This window comes from Cyclopterus lumpus, chromosome 3 (assembly GCF_009769545.1).
Source record: "Cyclopterus lumpus isolate fCycLum1 chromosome 3, fCycLum1.pri, whole genome shotgun sequence".
Taxonomy (NCBI): domain Eukaryota; kingdom Metazoa; phylum Chordata; class Actinopteri; order Perciformes; family Cyclopteridae; genus Cyclopterus; species Cyclopterus lumpus.
The window spans coordinates 698,048-722,324 of NC_046968.1; the positions used below are offsets into that span (position 1 = coordinate 698,048).

At 42.7% G+C, this 24,277-nt stretch overlaps 2 protein-coding genes across 2 annotated transcripts; both read left to right on the forward strand.

Moving 5' to 3' along the window:
• The first annotated feature begins 1,094 nt into the window (after positions 1-1,094).
• LOC117750952 (mucin-2) lies at positions 1,095-8,886 on the forward strand. The gene is made up of 4 exons (XM_034562426.1): positions 1,095-4,357; positions 5,239-5,309; positions 6,333-6,516; positions 8,870-8,886. The coding sequence occupies exons 1-4, from the start codon at positions 1,117-1,119 to the stop codon at positions 8,884-8,886; spliced, it is 3,513 nt and encodes a 1,170-aa protein (XP_034418317.1). The 5' UTR covers positions 1,095-1,116.
• Positions 8,887-10,825: 1,939 nt separating this feature from the next.
• LOC117750960 (intestinal mucin-like protein) lies at positions 10,826-15,569 on the forward strand. Its single transcript, XM_034562436.1, has 8 exons — positions 10,826-10,916; positions 11,029-11,072; positions 11,766-11,888; positions 12,691-12,786; positions 13,726-13,854; positions 14,010-14,049; positions 14,727-14,850; positions 15,356-15,569. Exons 1-8 carry the CDS (start codon positions 10,886-10,888, stop codon positions 15,567-15,569), a joined length of 801 nt encoding a protein of 266 aa, XP_034418327.1. The 5' UTR covers positions 10,826-10,885.
• Positions 15,570-24,277: the final 8,708 nt, after the last annotated feature.

Consider the following 24,277-nt stretch of genomic DNA (forward strand, 5'->3'; position numbering starts at 1 on the left):
ACTGCGACCACAACTGAAACACCAACAACAACTCAGCCACACATTACTACATCTTGCCCTGAGGGACACAATATTGCATGTGAATGGTCAGAATGGATTAATGTTAGCAAACCCACATCAGGCCCTGATGGTGGGGAAGATGAATCCATCCAGAAGACAATCTCAGCTGGTCAACTTGTATGCTCTCATGTTAAAGAAGTCCAGTGTCGAGCGGTTCTTTACCCGTACATGCCCATATCACTGGTGGGTCAAAATGTGACTTGCAATAAAGATGTTGGTTTCAAATGCATCAACAAAGAACAAGGGCATCAGCAACAGTGTTATGATTATGAAATCCAATTAAAATGCTGTGGGTGTTCCATTCCATCAACTACGCCAACCACCACAACTTCGACCACAACTGAAACACCAACAACAACTCAGCCACCCACAACAACTCCTTCCACAACAGTGCCAACTACAACACCTTCAACTACGCCAACCACCACAACTCCTTCCACAACTGTTCCAACTACAACACCTTCAACTACGCCAACCACCACAACTCCTTCAACTCCTTCCACAACAGTTCCAACTACAACACCTTCAACTACGCCAACCACCACAACTTCGACCACAACTGAAACACCAACAACAACTCAGCCACCCACAACAACTCCTTCCACAACAGTGCCAACTACAACACCTTCAACTACGCCAACCACCACAACTCCTTCCACAACTGTTCCAACTACAACACCTTCAACTACGCCAACCACCACAACTCCTTCAACTCCTTCCACAACTGTTCCAACTACAACACCTTCAACTACGCCAACCACCACAACTCCTTCAACTCCTTCCACAACAGTTCCAACTACAACACCTTCAACTACGCCAACCACCACAACTTCGACCACAACTGAAACACCAACAACAACTCAGCCACACATTACTACATCTTGCCCTGAGGGACACTATATTTCATGTGAATGGTCAGAATGGATTAATGTTGGCAAACCCACATCAGGCCCTGATGGTGGGGAAGATGAATCCATCCAGAAGACAATCTCAGCTGGTCAACTTGTATGCTCTCATCTTAAAGAAGTCCAGTGTCGAGCGGTTCTTTACCCGTACATGCCCATATCACTGGTGGGTCAAAATGTGACTTGCAATAAAGATGTTGGTTTCAAATGCATCAACAAAGAACAAGGGCATCAGCAACAGTGTTATGATTATGAAATCCAATTAAAATGCTGTGGGTGTTCCATTCCATCAACTCCTTCAACTACGCCAACCACCACAACTTCGACCACAACTGAAACACCAACAACAACTCAGCCACCCACAACAACTCCTTCCACAACAGTGCCAACTACAACACCTTCAACTACGCCAACCACCACAACTCCTTCCACAACTGTTCCAACTACAACACCTTCAACTACGCCAACCACCACAACTCCTTCAACTCCTTCCACAACAGTTCCAACTACAACACCTTCAACTACGCCAACCACCACAACTTCGACCACAACTGAAACACCAACAACAACTCAGCCACACATTACTACATCTTGCCCTGAGGGACACTATATTGCATGTGAATGGTCAGAATGGATTAATGTTGGCAAACCCACATCAGGCCCTGATGGTGGGGAAGATGAATCCATCCAGAAGACAATCTCAGCTGGTCAACTTGTATGCTCTCATCTTAAAGAAGTCCAGTGTCGAGCGGTTCTTTACCCGTACATGCCCATATCACTGGTGGGTCAAAATGTGACTTGCAATAAAGATGTTGGTTTCAAATGCATCAACAAAGAACAAGGGCATCAGCAACAGTGTTATGATTATGAAATCCAATTAAAATGCTGTGGGTGTTCCATTCCATCAACTCCTTCAACTACGCCAACCACCACAACTTCGACCACAACTGAAACACCAACAACAACTCAGCCACCCACAACAACTCCTTCCACAACAGTGCCAACTACAACACCTTCAACTACGCCAACCACCACAACTCCTTCCACAACTGTTCCAACTACAACACCTTCAACTACGCCAACCACCACAACTCCTTCAACTCCTTCCACAACAGTTCCAACTACAACACCTTCAACTACGCCAACCACCACAACTTCGACCACAACTGAAACACCAACAACAACTCAGCCACACATTACTACATCTTGCCCTGAGGGACACTATATTGCATGTGAATGGTCAGAATGGATTAATGTTGGCAAACCCACATCAGGCCCTGATGGTGGGGAAGATGAATCCATCCAGAAGACAATCTCAGCTGGTCAACTTGTATGCTCTCATCTTAAAGAAGTCCAGTGTCGAGCGGTTCTTTACCCGTACATGCCCATATCACTGGTGGGTCAAAATGTGACTTGCAATAAAGATGTTGGTTTCAAATGCATCAACAAAGAACAAGGGCATCAGCAACAGTGTTATGATTATGAAATCCAATTAAAATGCTGTGGGTGTTCCATTCCATCAACTCCTTCAACTACGCCAACCACCACAACTTCGACCACAACTGAAACACCAACAACAACTCAGCCACCCACAACAACTCCTTCCACAACAGTGCCAACTACAACACCTTCAACTACGCCAACCACCACAACTCCTTCCACAACTGTTCCAACTACAACACCTTCAACTACGCCAACCACCACAACTCCTTCAACTCCTTCCACAACAGTTCCAACTACAACACCTTCAACTACGCCAACCACCACAACTTCGACCACAACTGAAACACCAACAACAACTCAGCCACACATTACTACATCTTGCCCTGAGGGACACAATATTGCATGTGAATGGTCAGAATGGATTAATGTTGGCAAACCCACATCAGGCCCTGATGGTGGGGAAGATGAATCCATCCAGAAGACAATCTCAGCTGGTCAACTTGTATGCTCTCATCTTAAAGAAGTCCAGTGTCGAGCGGTTCTTTACCCGTACATGCCCATATCACTGGTGGGTCAAAATGTGACTTGCAATAAAGATGTTGGTTTCAAATGCATCAACAAAGAACAAGGGCATCAGCAACAGTGTTATGATTATGAAATCCAATTAAAATGCTGTGGGTGTTCCATTCCATCAACTCCTTCAACTACGCCAACCACCACAACTTCGACCACAACTGAAACACCAACAACAACTCAGCCACCCACAACAACTCCTTCCACAACAGTGCCAACTACAACACCTTCAACTACGCCAACCACCACAACTCCTTCCACAACTGTTCCAACTACAACACCTTCAACTACGCCAACCACCACAACTCCTTCAACTCCTTCCACAACAGTTCCAACTACAACACCTTCAACTACGCCAACCACCACAACTTCGACCACAACTGAAACACCAACAACAACTCAGCCACACATTACTACATCTTGCCCTGAGGGACACTATATTGCATGTGAATGGTCAGAATGGATTAATGTTGGCAAACCCACATCAGGCCCTGATGGTGGGGAAGATGAATCCATCCAGAAGACAATCTCAGCTGGTCAACTTGTATGCTCTCATCTTAAAGAAGTCCAGTGTCGAGCGGTTCTTTACCCGTACATGCCCATATCACTGGTGGGTCAAAATGTGACTTGCAATAAAGATGTTGGTTTCAAATGCATCAACAAAGAACAAGGGCATCAGCAACAGTGTTATGATTATGAAATCCAATTAAAATGCTGTGGGTGTTCCATTCCATCAACTCCTTCAACTACGCCAACCACCACAACTTCGACCACAACTGAAACACCAACAACAACTCAGCCACCCACAACAACTCCTTCCACAACAGTGCCAACTACAACACCTTCAACTACGCCAACCACCACAACTCCTTCCACAACTGTTCCAACTACAACACCTTCAACTACGCCAACCACCACAACTCCTTCAACTCCTTCCACAACAGTTCCAACTACAACACCTTCAACTACGCCAACCACCACAACTTCGACCACAACTGAAACACCAACAACAACTCAGCCACCCACAACAACTCCTTCCACAACAGTGCCAACTACAACACCTTCAACTACGCCAACCACCACAACTCCTTCCACAACTGTTCCAACTACAACACCTTCAACTACGCCAACCACCACAACTCCTTCAACTCCTTCCACAACTGTTCCAACTACAACACCTTCAACTACGCCAACCACCACAACTCCTTCAACTCCTTCCACAACAGTTCCAACTACAACACCTTCAACTACGCCAACCACCACAACTTCTACTATTACTACACCGACCATAACTGAAGTAACAGGAGAAACCTCACCTCCAGTTACTCAGTATCACGTTTGCCGTTGCCATCATAATGGTACAGCTTTCCCCCCTGGTAAGTTCAGTTAACTAAAGACGCATGTTTTTTAACCAAATTTATTTTGCAGTTTAGCCTCACCATTGTGGATTTCAGAACACAACACATAATCTTTGTTGGCATTGTGCCTGTGCAAAAACCTGTATCCCACGTTAATTTATCAAGACTTGAGAACCTTATTTTACATTCAGCATGTATTAAACCACCCAGATAGTTTTATTGAACAATTAATGTCATAGAAAACTAAAGTGTCATTTCTCTGATTAAGTACAACAGATTCAGGGCGATCAGAAAGATTGGAATACAATAGACTAACTTTTAAAGGAAGGTGAATGGCTTAGTTATTACAATTTGACCCATTTCATGTTGATAATCTTGATGACATTTCTTTTGTAGATGGAGCAAAAGGGGAGGCAGAATAATTCTCAGAGCTGGCTAATTAGCTAGATAGTCTCCCGAGCTTCCGCCTGCTGTTTTCTTGTCAAAGGAGTTTCTTAGCAGAGAGGAGTGAGGTATAGGGCATGAAAGAATATGATGAAAGAATAGCTAGCAAGCAAGGTAGCTAGCAAGCTAATTAACCAACTACTAACTTAATGTATTTTACATTTATTTTAATTAATTGTATTCACGGTATAGTTGGAAAAGATGTGTTTTCAGTTTGCGACGGAAGATGTAGAGACTTTCGGCAAACAGTCTTGACTTCGTTGAGTGTTTAGCTCGCAGTGACGGAGCTACAAGCCGTTTGGCAGATGCATGTATATCTATGTGATACACAGTAGGCCTCGATACTGCATACATATGTGTGATAAAGATAGCCTCTGTAATAAAGTAAATCACATTGTGATATATGACTAGTGGTTGTTGTATGTTTCAACAATTTTCTTGTGTCAAATTTTCAGGTTCCATTGTCTACAATGAGACGGACCATGATGGCCACTGTTACACAGGATACTGCAATGATACTTGTCATGTAGTACCCAACCACCACCAGTGTCCTCCTCATATTGACTGTTTAACAATATATGGTCCAAAACAGGTACTTCTTTATTTCTATTCCATACATATTTAACTTGCAATTGTTAAGGAGTAATGCTCAATCTTTAAAATGGGACCATTACGTTTGCTTTGCTTGACTAATTAATAGAGTATTCCATATATACCAGCCTTCTCTTTGTTCTATAATTCCACTCTATTGTTGTCTTCATAGGATGGTGAAAGTTGGAAGGTTAGTAACTGTCTTACAGCAACATGTGTAAATCACCAAGTGATCTATACTCATACAAAGTGTCCAACTCTCAAAAAGTTAGTGTGCGCAAATAATTTCCCTCCTATGAAAGTGCTGGATGATGATGGATGCTGCTTCCAATATGAATGTCAATGTAAGTCTGACCACCTAAAACCAATTGGTCTGCACTATCCTAAAGTGGAATAAGTAAATGTATTTTACCTGTAGCAATGTCTTATTTGTAGTTATTTAAATGTTACTGATTATTTAATTAATAACTACGGATATTGTGTCAGATGATCCCAGATTACTTGAAATGTTATTTAAAAAATATTGTATTTGTGTCATGTGAAGGTGTCTGCTACGGTTGGGGAGACCCCCATTATGTCACCTTCGATGGAACCTACTATGATTTTCAAGGCAACTGTTCCTACTGGCTGGTGAAAGAGATCATGCACAAATACAACTTCAGTGCTATGATTGATAACTACTACTGTGGTGATGGCGTGTCCTGTCCTCAGTCCATCACCATCGTCTATCAAAGCTACGAGATCTTTATTATACAGAAGGATATCAATGGCAATTTCACAAATCAGGTATTTAAACTTTTTTTCATTTTTAATTAAAACTCGAGCAGCACTAACCCTAATTTATAAAACGTTCTTTGTTTTGTAAAGAAGGGGTAACTGCAGGTGCATTGGACTTCACAAAGAAGTTTGTAAATGGTTATTTCTGATGTTTGTATCACATTGTTTCTTTGTTTTTTAGATTTTTGTGAATGACAAGCTTGTAAGTCCTGCATACCAGAATGATGACCTCCGCATTATCACCACCGGCATTGATACAGTGCTTGTCATCCCTAAAATAAAAGCCAAGATCACCTTCTCAGGGCTCATTTTCAGTATCTACCTGCCCTATAGTGAATTTGCTGGCAACACCCAGGGACAGTGTGGTGAGTCCTGCAGTAGAAAGGATGTTGAGTTTGAACAGCAGTTGATAAATTTCAGGCTTACCATTTGAATATGTTGTGAAGTTAATACTTAACATATATAACCTATTGTAGCTATTTGAAACATTACGCAATCAATGAGATTTATAATGAGGGTTTCTCTAGGCACGTGTGACAACAACCGGACAAATGACTGCAGGTTGCCCAGTGGCAAAATAGATCCTTCATGTCCTGACATGGCACACAAGTGGCAAGCTAATGACAGCTACTGTGAACAAGTTCCCCCGACACCAACACCGACACCATCATCGACGCCATCACCGACGCCTATCTGCAATACAAACATCTGTGAGATCATCAAAAGCAGGTAAGAGGAACAGGGAAAAACAAGCAAGAAATTGCACCGGACCCTTCCATCGGAAAAGGAAACTAGGATATTAATTAGACATATGAGTGTTGTAATAGCCATTTAGTAACAGTGTCAAATAAATGCTACTAATAATAAGAGTAGTAGCAATGAATGTCAAGCAGGGCCATGGCAGCAGACACGACCACGGTCCACAGAAACCTTTGAGGGAAGAAAGCACAAAGAGTCCATGGAAGTTGGTAATGTGCATTATTGTGACAGGATTGTATACAGATGGTGAGGGGGAGGAGGAAAGACAAGCTCAGTGTATCTTAGAAAGTCCACCAGCAGTCTAGGCCTATAGCAGCTTATCTAGGGGGGCTGGTCCTAACTAGAAACCTGAGCCAGCCCATAAGCGTTATCAAAGTGGAGAGTCTCAAATGGGGTAACAGGGTACTATGATCTCATAGATATGATGGTGCATCACCAATCAAGGCTTTGTAGGTGAGGAGAAGAATTTTAAATGTGATTCTTGATTTTACAGGGAGCCAGTGCAGAGCAGCTAATACAGGAGTCATGTGATCTCTTTTCTTAGTTTTTGTGAGTACACGAGCTGCAGCATTCTGGATCAACTGGAGGGACTTAAGAGACTTATTAGAGCAGCCTGATAATAAGGAGTTGCAGTAATCTAGTCTGGAAGTAACAAACGCGTGAACAAATCCTTCTGCATTGTTTACATTCAACCAGGTGTCAGTCCCAACTCCAATGTAAACCCATCTTCATCACTATTAGACGTTCAGAGCAACTGAGTGTATAAGGAGGGAGGAAGTGTGCGTGGAACGAATGTGAGGGGTGGTGGAAGGGTCAAACAAATGGACTTTCACCCAGGAGACCACTGTCTGTGTCCCATGTGAAACCAAGCCAACATTGACTTGTTTTAACATATTGTTGGAAAGCTCTCGTACTTAACTAATGCCAGTTATGTAACATGCATACTTATTTTACATATCAGACGTACTTATTGTAACCCAAACCACATTCCTAAGTCTAACCAAGGAGTTTTGTAGAAAGTAAACCTAAAAACTAAGACTACCTACGTTGAATATATATGCATTAAACAAGCGCAACATGTTTCCTGTGAACACAAAGGTTTATTTTGAAAAGACACTATTATCAAAGTGAGCAAAATAGAAATTAAACAATTGTTTAATCATAACATCTGATCAGACATTAGCAGAAATCTCTAGTAAATTAGGAAACAGATGTGAAAATGTTTTAGAAAGAAATTGGGCTAGCATCAGCCTATAAGAGAACTGAACACATTCTTCCTTCATCTCAGTGCTCTCCAGCTCACCAATGCTCATCAAATATCACTGTGGCTCTTTCAGTCACCGTTGTGTTATCTCTGAATAAAGCCACAACAGCATTTAGATAACAGACATGTCTCTCTGAATGACAATACAATATTACTTTAACAGATAGATGAACTGTTACAGATTACATGGTAGAAACGGCCTTATTAGACAAGTTAGACTCCAGCTTTGAAACACACTTGACATGTAACACATTCCTGGTTTAGTCACATGTCATGATAATGAGTAATGATGCATTAGTTTCTGTAAAGTATCCATACTGACTATAAATCCCATGTTCCCCAGTGTGTTTGAAGCGTGTCACAAGATCATTGACTACAGTCCATTCGTCAAGGCCTGTGAGTTCGACGTTTGCCACCTGCACATTAAGCACATTGGCTGCACCAGCATACAAACCTATGCTGATGTCTGTGCTGAGGCTGGATTGTGTGTTGACTGGAGAAGTGGCACCAAAGAAGTCTGTGGTATGTAACCAGAATATGTGATGTTAAAGTCAAGCACTATTACTATTGCTTATCATTTCCCTGACAATACAACAGCAATGATCTCAACTAAAAAACATGATATGTTCTCTCTTCATTTCTTAATAGAATTCAAATGCCTGAGTCCCAAAGTCTATCGGGCCTGTGGCCCTCAGGTGGAGGGTACCTGTGAATCCTGGTACAGTAGTTTACCAACACATTGTTGTTGCTCATTTCAGTCAATCCATTTTCATTCATTAATGCTTTGATTTACATAGAACATCACGGTGTGGCCTTCACATAATATATCGTTGTGTCTGCAGGTACAACCAGAAATTCATCTATTCTGTCAATGAGTTCAGTGCCATGACAACCATGCAGATGGAGGGTTGCCTCTGCCCAAATGGAACCCACCTCCTCTCTTCCAGCTCTAATGAATGTGTACCCACCTGTGGTAAGAGCAGCTAGTGGTGCTGTACGGCAACAGCTATGTTGCGTTTAAGAATGTGCAGCACTTTTTGATGGCCTTTTGAAGTCAAAGTCCTGTTTCTTATTCTATCGTCATAATCACAAGTTTATAGACACAGTTAGTATCCTGTAGTGAGGAGGAAAGTAGAGGTCAGAGGAATCAACTGCTAGCTTTCCATTCCGTGTGTGCACTGACATACAATCCAGTGTTCACACCCAGTCCTGACAAAGACGGATGGTCAATTATGGAGGGATGTTTGTTGTCATTCACCGTTTTGCATAAATATCAACTGTCCACTTTTCTTATGGTTAGTTAGACTGCACACATATACTTGTTTCTGCATTGCTCTGTTTGCCCCCTTTAGTATGTCTATTTAGCTCAAGGCGGAGCTCGACTTGTAGTGATTTAGGAAAGCTGAGACACAAACTACTTTATGCTTTATATGTTTCTCTTCATAGAAATTTGTCAGCTGCCAAATGGAAAATGGAAACTGGTAAGTACTTTGTCTCCGATCCCCTTTGACAGGCCAGTACAGATAGCATACCTCCTACCATCATTTTGCATAACCATTGTGTCCTCAGGCCAATTCAACATGGATAGAAGACTGCAAGGAGTTTATATGTGAGGAGGACACACTGCAGGTCACCTCCCGTCATGTGTCCTGTCCAGCACAGCCATCCCTCAGCTGTGACCAGGAGGGTCAGGTCAAGGTCACTGACACAGTCGGCTGCTGTCAAAAGGAGAAGTGTGGTAAGTCAGCACCAAGAAGGGAGCAACTCCTAATACGGTAGTCAATATATTCTGTATTTAAGTGTCCATAAAAGTAGAGATGAAATGAATAAAGCAATTTTCACCCCTTTAAATCAAATCCCGTCATATTGTGTACTTATATCATAATCCAATGATCTTTTCTTTTTGTAAAACAAGATAAGTGTGCTTATGTGAGCTTGTTCTGAACAATATCAAGCAGTAATATTATGACCTCCATCCATCAATCAATCGGCAACTTTTACCAACAAGAGAGGTGTGTGTGAGGAGCCACAGTCCTCTGGTTATGAACCAGTTATGGAAGCAACTGGAGTTCTAACTATGTCTGTACGTATTTATAACCAAATATAAATATGGAAGATTTGAGATGATGAAATGGGACGACTGGTGTTTACAACTAGATTACTTACGGCAGGTGGTTCGCAGGAGGCCAAGGTAAAAGCGTGATAAAAGCCTTGGACATTGTACGTACAGTACAGTTATTTATCTAATGACCAGCGGTGACCACAACGTGCTCTTTCCTTGTCTGTTGCAAAAAACCAAGGCCCTTTTAAACATTCAGAAAGACGTATTCCTCAGTGAAAGAGCTACTCCGTGCTTAGTTACTGGTGTGAACAATCCCGACTGTGGCTCAGTGGAGAGCAGGGTCGTCCTTCAATCGGAGGGTCGGCAGTTCGATCCCCAGCTCCGCTAAACCATGTTGATGTGTCCTTGGGCAAGGCACTCCCGTAGCTGTTCTACGGTGTGTGAATGTTAGTTACTGCTGATGTGCAGGTGGCGGGTGAATGATGACATGTTGTGTTAAAGAGCTTTCCGTGGTTGGAAGACTAGAAAAGCGCGTTTCACGTACACCCCATTTCCTATTTACCGTTCCCTCCTTCCTTCAACAGGGTGTAATGTGACGCTGTGCCCGGCTGCCCAGGCCTGCCCTGTTGGCTATACTGTGAACATCACTATGGGAGTCTGCTGTTCCAATGTCACCTGCGGTAAGTGTGCTATGCTTGTGCATGTTACTGTAACTGCATAATCAGGTGTCATTGTTGCCACTGATTGTTGCATCATATTTAAAATGTGTTGGTTGTTCTCTTTCATTCACAGTGATTAAACCTAATGTGTGTGTTTTCCAAAACCACGAATATCAGGTGAGACCTCACATCAAGCACGTCAAACTGATGTGTTCTATAACCTAAATCTAAAATATGTGTTCCGTGTTTATATCACATTTTTAGACACAATAACTGGTGGTAATGGGGAACAGTTGATGGCCACGTTTTTTAGATTTACATATGTCTTGTCGGCGAATAATAGGCCATGAGTTATGGCCAAATGGTCAATTGTTTTCCTGTACAAATACAGGAAAACAATTGACCATTTAAATGTATGATGCTGTTTTATTGCCATCTACAGGTAACAGCATATAAAACAGAAAATGAGTTACAGTCTTGTACTACATTGGTTGATTACTAATGACAGAGTGACATTTGGGTTTTTGTTTGGTTGACTTTTTACAAAAGTCCTCCCTCCCCCCCACACTTTTGTGATGAACAGTTGTCCTGTGTTGTACTTAATCTATTTGATTTTTGCACAAAAAATAGTGTTGATGGGTGGAATTTGTAAAAAGAGTGGTGGAAAAGGTTAAATTCTGCAAAGAAAAGAATGTGTCCAATACTCTCTCAGTGAATCCAAGGGGAAAAAATGACCTTTATTGCATTATGTCCCCGATTTATATGACAAACAAAGTGCTTTATTAACAAAAATGTTTGCACTAGATCTGTTGAGAGCTAATAAGCAGGAGTATGTGTAGCTGTTGTGACCTTTTCACCTTGTCCATCCAGGTCGGAGACCTGGTGCCCATGAAGCCATGCGACAAGTGCAGTTGTAGTGAAAAGACAAATCCCAGCACCCAATTCCACACAATAGAATGTCAGCCGACACCATGTGACACACACTGCCCTCTGGTAAGATGAGTCCCTCTCTGTCTCTCCATCCCTAATCACTCAGAAGCTTATTCTACAGTCTACTTATTAGCACATTCATTTCACATTTTTTTCAAATCAAAAGATAGCACTGGTATTATTTATGTATCTGGCACTTTAGCCCATAATAACTGACCTCTGACAGATCTGCTGTGCTCTTCTTTCAGTCTGCTTTTATTGCTGCTGGGAATGAGCAAATAACAGCAAACTACATCGATACACCAAACATTACATTTGTACACATCAATTGAGCAAAACTATTGTGTTCAAAAGAGCACAAGACAAATTAAGGAGAGATCATTGTACAAGTTCCAGTGGGAGATTTAACAGTAAATGAGTTGTGGCTGAGTTGGATAAGGGAGTAGACCACTAAAGTGTTTCATTCTACAGAGCTGAGCCTCTGACCTACAGGAACATGTGAGGGCAAATTCAAACTGACCATGGTTCAGGTCACTATTTCAAAAGACTCCCCTAAGACCCTAAAATCATGACCTGCAGAATGTTTCAATCTTAAATGTGGTTCATGGGGACATTTTAAAGCACGCACACAGATTTAGTCTTTCAACCACACACATTAGTCAAGGCTGATTTGAATTGGCAATTTAGTGCCATCGGAAGTAATGGAAATATGAGCTGTTCTGTAAACTCAACAGAATACTGATCTCCACCCCGAATCCACTTTGACATTAACACACTGTACAATTAGAGTCACCCAGAGCTTGTGCTGGTTTTACATGCTTGCATTTTGTTTGTATGCTAAGTTTGTCTTTGTGTCTCTATTCAGGGTTATGAGTATCAGAGCGTCGCTGGTCAGTGCTGTGGGAAGTGTATCCAAACCAGCTGCATTGTCACGCTGTCAAACTTCACCAAGACATTATCGGTTGGTATACTGTATGTGTGTGTGATGCAGTGTTGGAGAGAGCTAAAGCAATTACATTGGATATATCTAACAGCTCTACCGTCTTTTAAATACAATAATAATGCTACAGTATTTGTTCTTTGTACTTAATAATAATAATAATAATAATAATAATAATGGCAGCTCAAAAATAAAGCAAGTCACTCAATATGCATTTGAAGACATTTTACAGTTGGTGTTCATCCACCAGGAGTTGTGGCATCTCCACAGCGTACTAGAGAGAAGTAGATTGAACAGTATCACTACATCATTGGATTGAGTATCATTTCTACTTGTGTTCTTTTTTAAATGTACTACATGTTAAGGAAGTGCATACTTTGCAAATCACCCTGGTGGCGACGGGATGATATGATTACCTTTGTTAATCAAGGCTCAAGTCTGAAATATTTATTAACTATTTAAATTGTGTAGACAATTTACTAAAACATACAAAACCTCTGGTATGTCCCTTTAAGTTTCTACAAGTTTAACTTTCCATGTCACTAGAATCAGCAGAAATCAACAAGAGGTGAAGTGCATCTTCATTTGATGACATCACAAATAGAAAAAAACATTTCAGACAAGACAACGTGGAAAAATGGAAGAGGAGGTTACATGTGCTTCAACTGCCTCACAAGGAATACCAGGCCTGTTGCCCAAGTTGTATCAGGAGAGTCAGTCCAACGTATGCTGGAGAACAAACACTACCAGAAGACTAACTTCTATCCAGCATCTTTATCAGTCAACAAAAGAGAAAAAACAATCAAAAATGTCAACATTTCTTTCTTAAATGTGTGGGCTCCATTTTGACCAAATCTCTGAAGTCTTTTAGGGAGGTAAAAGAGCTCAGGAGCAATCCACAAATGTTCATATGGAGATGATAGTGGCTCTGATCCAAAATTCTGTTATGTTATTCTTTAGCCTGGCGCCATTTGGACTCCTGAAGATAATCCCTGTGTGAAGTTTGAGTGTGTGAAGATCGCTAATCAATTCATCACCATAGAGGCCAAGATCACGTGTCCTCTCTACGACCCCAAAGAATGCATACCGGTGACTACACACACACACACACACACACACACACACACACACACACACACATACACACACACACACACACACACACACACCTGCAGTCTGATGTGGTCCTCTACAAAATGAAACATGAATACTGATACTGATGTGCATGTGTGTGTCTCCTCCAGGGAACAGAGACCATAGCTCCGGACGGATGCTGCCATTTCTGTATGTATTGCTTCCATGAGTTTTTCATACCTGCACGCTCATGTGGCCTGACCACTCTCTCTGGTTACACAAACCCAGGATGTCCATTAGAGCTTTTAACAATCACTATGTGTTGGTCATAAGACAGAATATGCATGATGAAGGGATCTGTAATACATTACAATGGGCCTTGCAGAAATGGTCACCAAGTCTTATAGTTGAGATGAGCCTCTTCATTGATTCAGCAGTTAGTTTTTGTATTGGGATTGGCTCAGCAGGCTCAGTTGGATCAGTTTGACTTCTAAAAACAAACACAACACTGAACAAAGTCAACTTTTGCTTCAGGGTTGCTCCCAAGAAAACCATGTTTAATTGTTTTTGCACCACAGTCTTCCGTTGGTATTAACATATCTTCAGTGGCCCTCAGAGCTCACCGCACTGAAATTAGACACAACAAAAGCAAATGGGAAAACATTTCCACTAACTTGACGACACAAGAAAACATCTTTACGAGACAAACATGTCTTTTTGTCGTCTAGTTGGTGAAGCTGTTTCTTTATTTCTTTTATAATACTATATATTATGTGTCTGTTTGCAGTACTTTGAGCTCTCTTGGACACCAAACAGATTCTATGATCTGTAAATCAGGTCAAATGAAATGCTTTTCCCTCTCAACATGCTTCTCTTGCCTGCCTCAGGTATTCCAAAGGGTCAGCCATGCAACATATCCACCACTACTGTGTACTTGGAGAGCCAGGGCTGCCACGCCAAAGAACTGGTCAATGTGACATCCTGTAGGGGATCATGTGGCACCTTCACCTTGTGAGTCCCCCTCATGTCTTTTACTTGTCATCAGTGTCAGTGGAAAATATTCCACGAATTAAATGAAATTGAAAAAACGAATGGCCTTTAACAGTGTAGCAGAGGCCGGAGGTATCCTGACTTTTACTCAGTTATGTATTATTTGCACGAGGACAATAACAGGTAGCGTTTGCCCTCCCCATGCTACACACACAGAACATAAAAACATATCTTAATTGGAATATAAACAATACAATTAGATACATGTAAAGTCTCCAGGCTCAGTAGTACTAACCACAAGCTGGAAAACTGCTCTTTATTTGTGAAATTGTTGGAGTGCTCCTTTAAATCATCAGACATGATTAAAACTGAAACTACAGATTGAAAAACAATCAGTTCTGTATAAATGTGCTTTATATCATATAACGACCATATGGAGGAACTTTCTAAATGTTGTAGCTCTGTAGTCCTACATTCGTCACCTCTCTTTTCCCTTTCTTCACGCCGTCTTTCTCTCTTTCGTCAGCTACTCTACCAAGATGAGGTCCTTGGAGCACACCTGCTCCTGCTGCCAGGAGGTGGCTGCATCTGAGAGGAAGATCCAGCTCTCTTGCCCTGACAACACGGAGATCAGCTACACCTACATCCACATCGACACCTGCGCGTGCCTCAAGACAGAATGCTCTGTGCCGGGCCGCAGCGAGATGGCAAACGTCAAGTCACGTCGACGCAGGAGATGAGACAATCATCTGCATACATCATTTCTGTATTTATGTCTAATGTTTTAGCGTACTTTTAACATACTTTTTAGTTTTAGCTTGATCGGATTATAAACCCACACATATCTAATTAATAAAGATCTTACTGTAGCTGCAGACTGTTTTTGTTTGATTTCTTTCTGCATGCAGTGTCTCTGAGTGTGTATGTGTGAGTGTGTGTACATAACTATCCACATTTGACAATTCACAACCCTTTTCTTTGAAGTAAAATGAAAACATTCGTTTTGACTATGAGCTCCTGAGGTAGAGCGTACTCCTCACTACTCTCCCCCAAGTCAATGGACTGTCGTGCCTCACATGTTCACAGTGGATTTTCATCACGGTTCATTCCAGCATCTTTTCCATCACTTAAATGACAAGTTGGAAGAAAACAGCAGATGTTCTTTGAACATCAGAGAGCACATTAAAACTACAAAGTATGCAGAAGGGACAAGTGAAAAAAACCTTCATTATTTTATTGATTTTTTAGCCTTGATTGATTTGAAGAATTATTTAAACTGCACTAACACTTTTGAAGATCATATTTATTCTGAGTTCTTTGAACAATTAGAATTTTCCCAGAAATGTGTAATTTTTATACAACGGACAAGTTGCTGTACTTCAGGCCAAGTAATTACAGATTTGACCTTTTTGTCACTATTCCAATAGATAAATATAAATAATTTTGAAATCTTTAGTTGTGATTCAAATTCCATGAGTAGTAATAGAAAGAACAAAAGATGCTAAAACTTAGCCTTATACTTCGTTGAGAAGCCCCTTCATTCCAAGAAGCCTCCGATCCATCAGCGCATGGTTTATGGGCTCATTCTTACATAACAGAAGAGGGTGCTCAGAATCAGAATTGTAATTCGGATTGTATGATTGAGCAGTACGGTTTATTACCAAGTACATTACACATACAATACATTTGGCTCGGTGAATGGTGCATAACAGTAAACACAGTGCAATAGACAACAAGGTCCCTGAAAGCTGCAGGTCTGCTCAGACCCCAGGTCACCAGATGGTTAATGAGGGCGGTGTCATCTGCAAACTTTAGGAGCTTGATGGATGGTGACTGGAAGTGAAGCTGTTGGTGAACAGGGAGAAGAGCAGAGGGGAAAGAACGCAGCCTTGGGGGGAACTGATGCTGATGGACCGAGAGGCGGAGACATGTTTTCCCAGCTTCACATGCTGCTTCCTGTCAGACAGGAAGTCTGGAATCCAATTGCAGGTGGAGTCGGCACGTGTTGCTGAGAGCTTGTCATGCAGCAGAGACGAGATGATGGCGTTAAAGGCAGAGCTGAAGTCCACAAACAGGATGAAGTGGAGGGCCATGTTGATAGCGTCGTCTACAGACCGGTTGGCCCTGTACACAAACTAATTATGGGTCTATAGTTTATCATTCTAAATAACATTGTCTTTTCAAGGAAATACATTTGCATCGTTGTTTCATGTTCAGCTAATCTGATCTGATACAAGCCTGTTTAGGTTACACTAGCATGTCATTTGAACAAAAATTCGTACTTTCAGTACCAAATACATTTTTTTCCCTTGCTTCCTTTCGAAGAATTCACAGTAACAAATATCCATTACTTACTATGAAATGATATATTAATTTGTAAATATTAACGATAAAATAAAATGCAGTTTATTGTTTTACAATGTATTCTAGCTTGAAGGACTGAAGTCTTACGAGAAGTCCTGGAACTGGAATGCATTGAGCTCAACCTTGGACACATAAAGATAGACGTATGAGCTTTTTGAGGACAATTGTATCAGCCACATTGTGGTTATTTATTATCAAATGATGTGTATGTGTGCCTCCACCTTAACCTGTGTTATTATCACACATTCAGCTGAGCCCATTAATTAAGAAGCTGTGTGAGAAGTCTATCACCTTCATACATCCTGTTTCCAGTTTACTTCCCAACCCTGAGTATTTGCCCAAAGACTTGTGGGATAATTATCAGACAGAAAGATCATAGCAACGCTGTGATGATAGAGCAGCCAGACACGACACTGGCTGCCACACGCAGTCATAGACAAACACTCCTAGTGTGACACAGTGCCTTTGGGCGAGGCAGTACCACACAGCACACATCCCCACGTCAGATCCTTCTCAAGCCAATGAGTCTTCACTTTAAGCATTATCTATAGAGACTAACTTATGAAAGCAAATTCTTAACACCAAGTGATTAGAGTGTAGTTGTAAAGGACTAAATCAGTATATATATTAATGTGTTACATGAAAAAAAGAAATCCCATATTCATTTCAAATGAGTCAGATCATTTCACTTGAGGCCTTTTTAAGCTAAATTGTTAAGAGGAATATATGACCATGTTAGATTTTAAATATTGATGTTGAATATGTGTGACCTGCCAAAAAAAGGTTCAGCTAGAGTAACTCATTCAAACATGCAGATGTTAATGAAGAACTATACTGATGTTATATACGTACATTTTTAAGAGTTATGGGCAAGTGGTGTCACGGATTGGCTGGGAGCCAAGGTTTCTCTTTAGCACTGTAGCCAGGCTGACAGAGTCACAGCTCTGTGGAGCCGTGTATTCCTATAGACCTCAGTAGTAATGACTTTATGAACTTCTTCAATGAAAAGATTTTAACTATTAGAGGCAAGATTGATGATCTCTTGCCCTCAACTACTGCCGATCTGTCAAGAGGAGTGGCCTTGGAAACGGCTGTATGCCCTGGTGTATATTTGGATAGCTTTTCTCCCATTAACCTAGACCAATTGTCCTCAACGGTTTCTACTCCTAAACCGTCTACCTGTCTCTTAGACCCCATCCCAACGAGGCTGCTTAAAGACATGTGGCCTTTAATTGGCACCTCTCTGCTGGATATTGTTAATGTGTCTTTGCTAACAGGCCATGTACCACATTCCTTCAAAGTAGCTGTAATTAGTTTATTTGAGGAGTTTCAGTCAGGATTTAGAAAACACCACAGCACAGAGACAACACTGGTGAAAATTACTAATGACCTCCTAATTGCATCAGATAAAGGACTCATCTCTGTACTGGTCTTGTTAGACCTTAGTGCTGATAAAGGACTCATCTCTGTACTGGTCTTGTTAGACCTTAGTGCTGATAAAGGACTCATCTCCGTACTGGTCTTGTTAGACCTTAGTGCTGATAAAGGACTCATCTCTGTACTGCTCTTGTTAGACCTTAGTGCTGATAAAGGACTCATCTCCGTACTGGTCTTGTTAGACCTTAGTGCTGATAAAGGACTCATCTCTGTACTGGTCTTGTTAGACCTTAGTGCTGATAAAGGACTCATCTCCGTACTGGTCTTGTTAGACCTTAGTGCTGATAAAGGACTCATCTCTGTACTGCTCTTGTTAGACCTTAGTGCTGATAAAGGACTCATCTCCGTACTGGTCTTGTTAGACCTTAGTGCTGATAAAGGACTCATCTCCGTACTGGTCTTGTTAGACCTTAGTGCTGATAAAGGACTCATCTCCGTACTGCTCTTGTTAGACCTTAGTGCTGATAAAGGACTCATCTCTGTACTGGTCTTGTTAGACCTTAGTGCTGATAAAGGACTCATCTCCGTACTGGTCTTGTTAGACCTTAGTGCTGATGAAGGACTCATCTCTGTACTGGTCTTGTTAGACCTTAGTGCTGATAAAGGACTCATCTCCGTACTGGTCTTGTTAGACCTTAGTGCTGATAAAGGACTCATCTCTGTACTGGTCTTGTTAGACCTTAGTGCTGATAAAGGACTCATCTCCGTACTGGTCTTGTTAGACCTTAGTGCTGATAAAGGACTCATCTCTGTACTGGTCTTGTTAGACCTTTGTGCTGATAAAGGACTCATCTCTGTACTGGTCTTGTTAGACCTTAGTGCTGATAAAGGACTCATCTCTGTACTGGTCTTGTTAGACCTTAGTGCTGATAAAGGACTCATCTCTGTACTGGTCTTGTTAGACCTTAGTGCTGATAAAGGACTCATCTCTGTACTAGTCTTGTTAGACCTTAGTGCTGATAAAGGACTCATCTCCGTACTGGTATTATTAGACCTTAGTGCTGATAAAGGACTCATCTCTGTACTAGTCTTGTTAGACCTTAGTGCTGATAAAGGACTCATCTCTGTACTTGTCTTATTAGACCTTAGTGCTGATAAAGGACTCATCTCTGTTCTGGTCTTGTTAGACCTTAGTGCTGATAAAGGACTCATCTCCGTACTGGTATTATTAGACCTTAGTGCTGCATTCGACACCATTGATCATGACATTCTATTACAGAGACTGGATCAGTCGATTGGCATTTCAGGTACCGCACTAAGTTGGTTTAAATCCTATTTATAAGATCAATCTCAATTTGTATTTGTAAACGATGAAGCCTCGATGACCACCAACGTTAATCACAATAATAATAAAGAAATACATGCATTATACCCCAACATCCATTCTAGTATCAAGGCCACGAAAGGAGAACAGAAAGGAGCGCACACACTCTGGAAATATCCTGAGACTCTAAGGAGTACGGGGTGGTACGGACAGTGTGACTCAGGTCAAAGCTGACTCAGCATAAAAATAGGAAAAACAGGAACCGTGCCTATTTAAGAATAGACTTAAGACTTTCCTCTTTAATAGTGCTTATAGTTAGGGCTGAATCAGGTTTGCCCTGGTCCAGCTCCTCTCTACCTCCTTCTGTTTCATGGATTGGAGTTCCATTCATACATTGTCATATTCATGTAATGTGTTTATGTAACTCTGTAACTCTGTTCATCTGGTCACATGACATCTATTCATCTGTCCATCCGGGGAGAGGGATCCTCCTCTGTTGCTCTCCTGAAGGTTTCTTCCCTTTTTTCCCTGTGAAAGGTTATTTTTGGGGAGTTTTTCCTGATCCGATGTGAGGTCAAAGGTCAGGGATGTCGTATGTGTACAGATTGTAAAGCCCTCTGAGGATAATTTGTGATATTGGGCTATACAAAATAAACTGAATTGAATTGAATATATATCCACTGTATATATATATATATATATATATATATATATATATATATATATATATACGTATATATACGTATATATATATATGTATATACATATATATGTGTATATATATACATACATATATATATATACATATATACATACATATGTGTATATATATATGTATATACATATATATATATACATATATATATACGTATATATATATATATATATATATATATATATATATATATATATATATACATATGTATCAGGTCAGGTCAGGTATGGGGCCATGCGCCAAGGCAGCGCGTTGCTGCGTCCACCTTCTGACGGTACTCCCGGGGTCTCCGTATGGCCATCCTCCAGGCGGACACTCGTCCCAGCCCGATCCCACCAAAGTAACGATCAACCTGATGAAGCCACGAGGCACATGGGCGACCCCTAGGTCTCCTCCACCCAACAGGATTTCTCAAAGAGAGAATCCTGTGGGCCGGGTCAGCCTCAGGGAATCGTGCCACATGCCCGTAGTGCCGCAGCTGGCGCTCTCGTATAATGCAGGTAACATACCTCTTCCGAGTCTCCCAGAGTAACCGCTCATTAGGTACAAAATCCGACCAGCGATACCAAAAGAGTTCAGTCTTCGCCTCAGGTTACTGGTTAGCGTCCAAGTCTCACACCCATAGAGTAAGACCTAAAGACGCGGACCTTTGTCCTCTTGCACAAATGCCGAGAACGCCACACACCCTAATCCAGTGAGTCCATCACTCCCCAGGCGCGGTCCAGACGTTGATTGACTTCCTGACCGCATCCAGTAGAGACATGGACAACACTGCCTAGGTAAGGGAATGTCTCCGTGACCTCAACATTCTCGCCACACACAGGAACAGACTCGACAGCCGCATCCAAGACATCATTGAATACCTGAACCTTGGTCTTGATCCAGGAGATACGCAGTCCCAGTGGTTCCGACTCCTCACCCAGCAACACGAGGGCCCCAGTGAGAACATCCAATTACTCCGCGAAGATGACTGCATCGTCGGCAAAGTCCAGATCTGAAAATTTGTCATTACCAAAAGAAACCCCGCAGCCACTTGCCACCGACATCCTCCCAAGTATCCAGTCCATGCACACGTTGAACAGTGTGGGTGCTAGGACGCATCCCTGACGCACCCCAGTATTTACTGGGAAGAAGTCAGAGATAGTGTCTCCACACCTCACCGCGCTCACAGCCCCGGAGTACAGATTGGATATCAGGGTTAGCAGCTTTGGGGGAACTCCGCGCAGCTCAAGGATCCGACCACAAAGCGACCCGGTTCACCGAGTCAAACACCTTACGGAGATCAACGTAGGCTGCAAGCAGGCCCCGGCGAAACTCACGCAGGCGCTCAGTGAGGACCCGAAGCGCTAGAATATGGTCGATCGTTGATCTCTTGGATGTAAAGCCAGACTGCTCCGGGCGCTGGTGCGCGAGCAGGTGCTGGCGAATCCTGTTCAGAATTATCATCGCCAGAACCTTGCCTTGTACAGAGAGCAGCGTCACACACCTGTAGTTGTTGCAATCCCGGCGATCACCTTTCCCCTTCCAGAGAGAGACCACAAGGCTCCTCTTCCAGTCGGTTGGGAAGATCTCCGTACTCCAAACAGAGCACAGGACTGCATGCAAGGACACGAGTGCCGGATCACCTCCAGCCCTGAGGAGTTCAGAATGGATACCGCACACTTCAGCCGCCTTACCCCCAAATCGGGGGGTCCGCAGGCAGAGGCACAGCATCCATATCATCCAATCCACGAGACGGAGCGTCCGCCTGGTAAAGACGCTCAAAGTATTCGGCCCAGCGGGCTCTGACCTCAGACTCTTCCGACAGGAGTCCACCATCAGCCGCTCTCACCACAGTACTGCGAGGAGAAGGTTTGGAGGCACGTAATGCATGGATTCCTCCGAAGGCGGTGACCCTCGACCATCTCACAGATTCCTCGCACATATGCCTCTTTGTCATTCCTCACAGCACGTACAGTTGCACGTTTTAGCTCCCGATACAGACCAGCTCTGCCGCCAAGTCTAGCCCTGCAACTCTCCTCAATGGTTCCCATAGTCCCCGAAGAGAGAAACCCCCTCCTCGACCAACGCGAAACTCCAAGGCACTCGGCCGCCACTTCCAGAGTTTTAGTCTTGAAGGCCGTCCACTGTTCCTCAGGGCCACCCGAAGCACCCAGCCCTCCAAGACCGTCCCCAAGCCTGCGGGCAAACTCCCCAGCTACCCCCTCGTCCCGGAGCCTACCAACATCTAGTTTGCCTGGAAGCCGATGACCTCGCGGACTTGAGTCGCAGCCCAAGAGTCGCAGCCCAAGAGTCGCAGCCCAAGAGTCGCAGCCCAAGAGTCGCAGCCCAAGATTTGCCACGACAAGCCTGTGATCAGTGCAGAGAAACTGAGCACTCCGAAAGACTCTGCAGTTCCGCAGCAGTCTCCAACGACCATCCACAAGCACATGGTCGATCTCCTTTGCCACGGTGCCAGTGTTTGAATACCAAGTCCAGCGTCGTGGCTTAGAACGCTCGAACCAAGATCCAGCGATCCTAAGCCCTCGACCTTTAACAGAGTCAAGGAGCATAGAGGTGCTTTCATCCCTTAGCCCAGCCATGGGGACCAACACATGTTTCGTAGCCAACTCTGTCAGTACCGGACGACGCATTGAAGTCTCCCAGGACAAAAAGGGTGTCCAACCATCAATCACCGAATTGAGTTTGGCGTAGAATGCCTCCTTCACGGAAACATCACTCACCCCGGTCGGAGCATACACAGAGACCAGAGATATCACCCCTAAGGAATGGGTAATTCTCAGCCTCATGATACGCTCGTTGACAGGAGTGACCTCCGCCACCATCGGAGCCAACCGATCGGCAACGGCCACAGCCACTCCCTGGGTATGGTAGCCATCGGATATCATATATATACATATATATATATATATATATACATATGTACACATGTATCCATATATATACATATACATATATACATATATGCATATGTATATAAAAAATTATAATAATTAAATGTTGTTGCTAATTATTAACATATCCCCTAGTGTGAAATCAAAATCCACATTCAATACATTTTCTGTGTTCTCGGTGTTACTTAAATTGGCTCCTAGGATTGACATCTGCGGGCTGGACAGGAAGAATCCATGAGCGGGCTGGTGGTCGTCTGGGTCGGTACGGCTGAGACCAGGGGGTTCCGAAGGGGATCAGTGGGACTGAGGCTGATGAAAGCACAGGTTTGTCAGTAGTAGTTGTTCAGTGTGAGAAGACAGAAGATCTGGCGAGGAGTGGAGGGAGAACTGGGGTAGATATACTGTGGTCCTCGATGAGTGAATGGGTTGCATGTGTGCAGGTTAATTGGCCACATCCAGGCAGACACACACATACACCCACACACAGGACAAACGGGGGTCCAACGCGAAACACACAAAAGGAAAAAAAGACAGGATGGGAGGAGGGAGAGGCACAGCAGGGACCATGATATAGGTCATTATTGACACAACACAAACAAAGCAGAGCAGAGTTATTTGCATCAAAGATGCACCACAGGATGCATATCCTGGATTGAGGGAGCTGAGTCAATGAGGATTATTTAACCTGAGACATCAACACATATCAAATAATCCTTCATACCTCCTTAGAGCAACACACGTCATGTTTACATCTGAACAATGTGGCCTATTGTG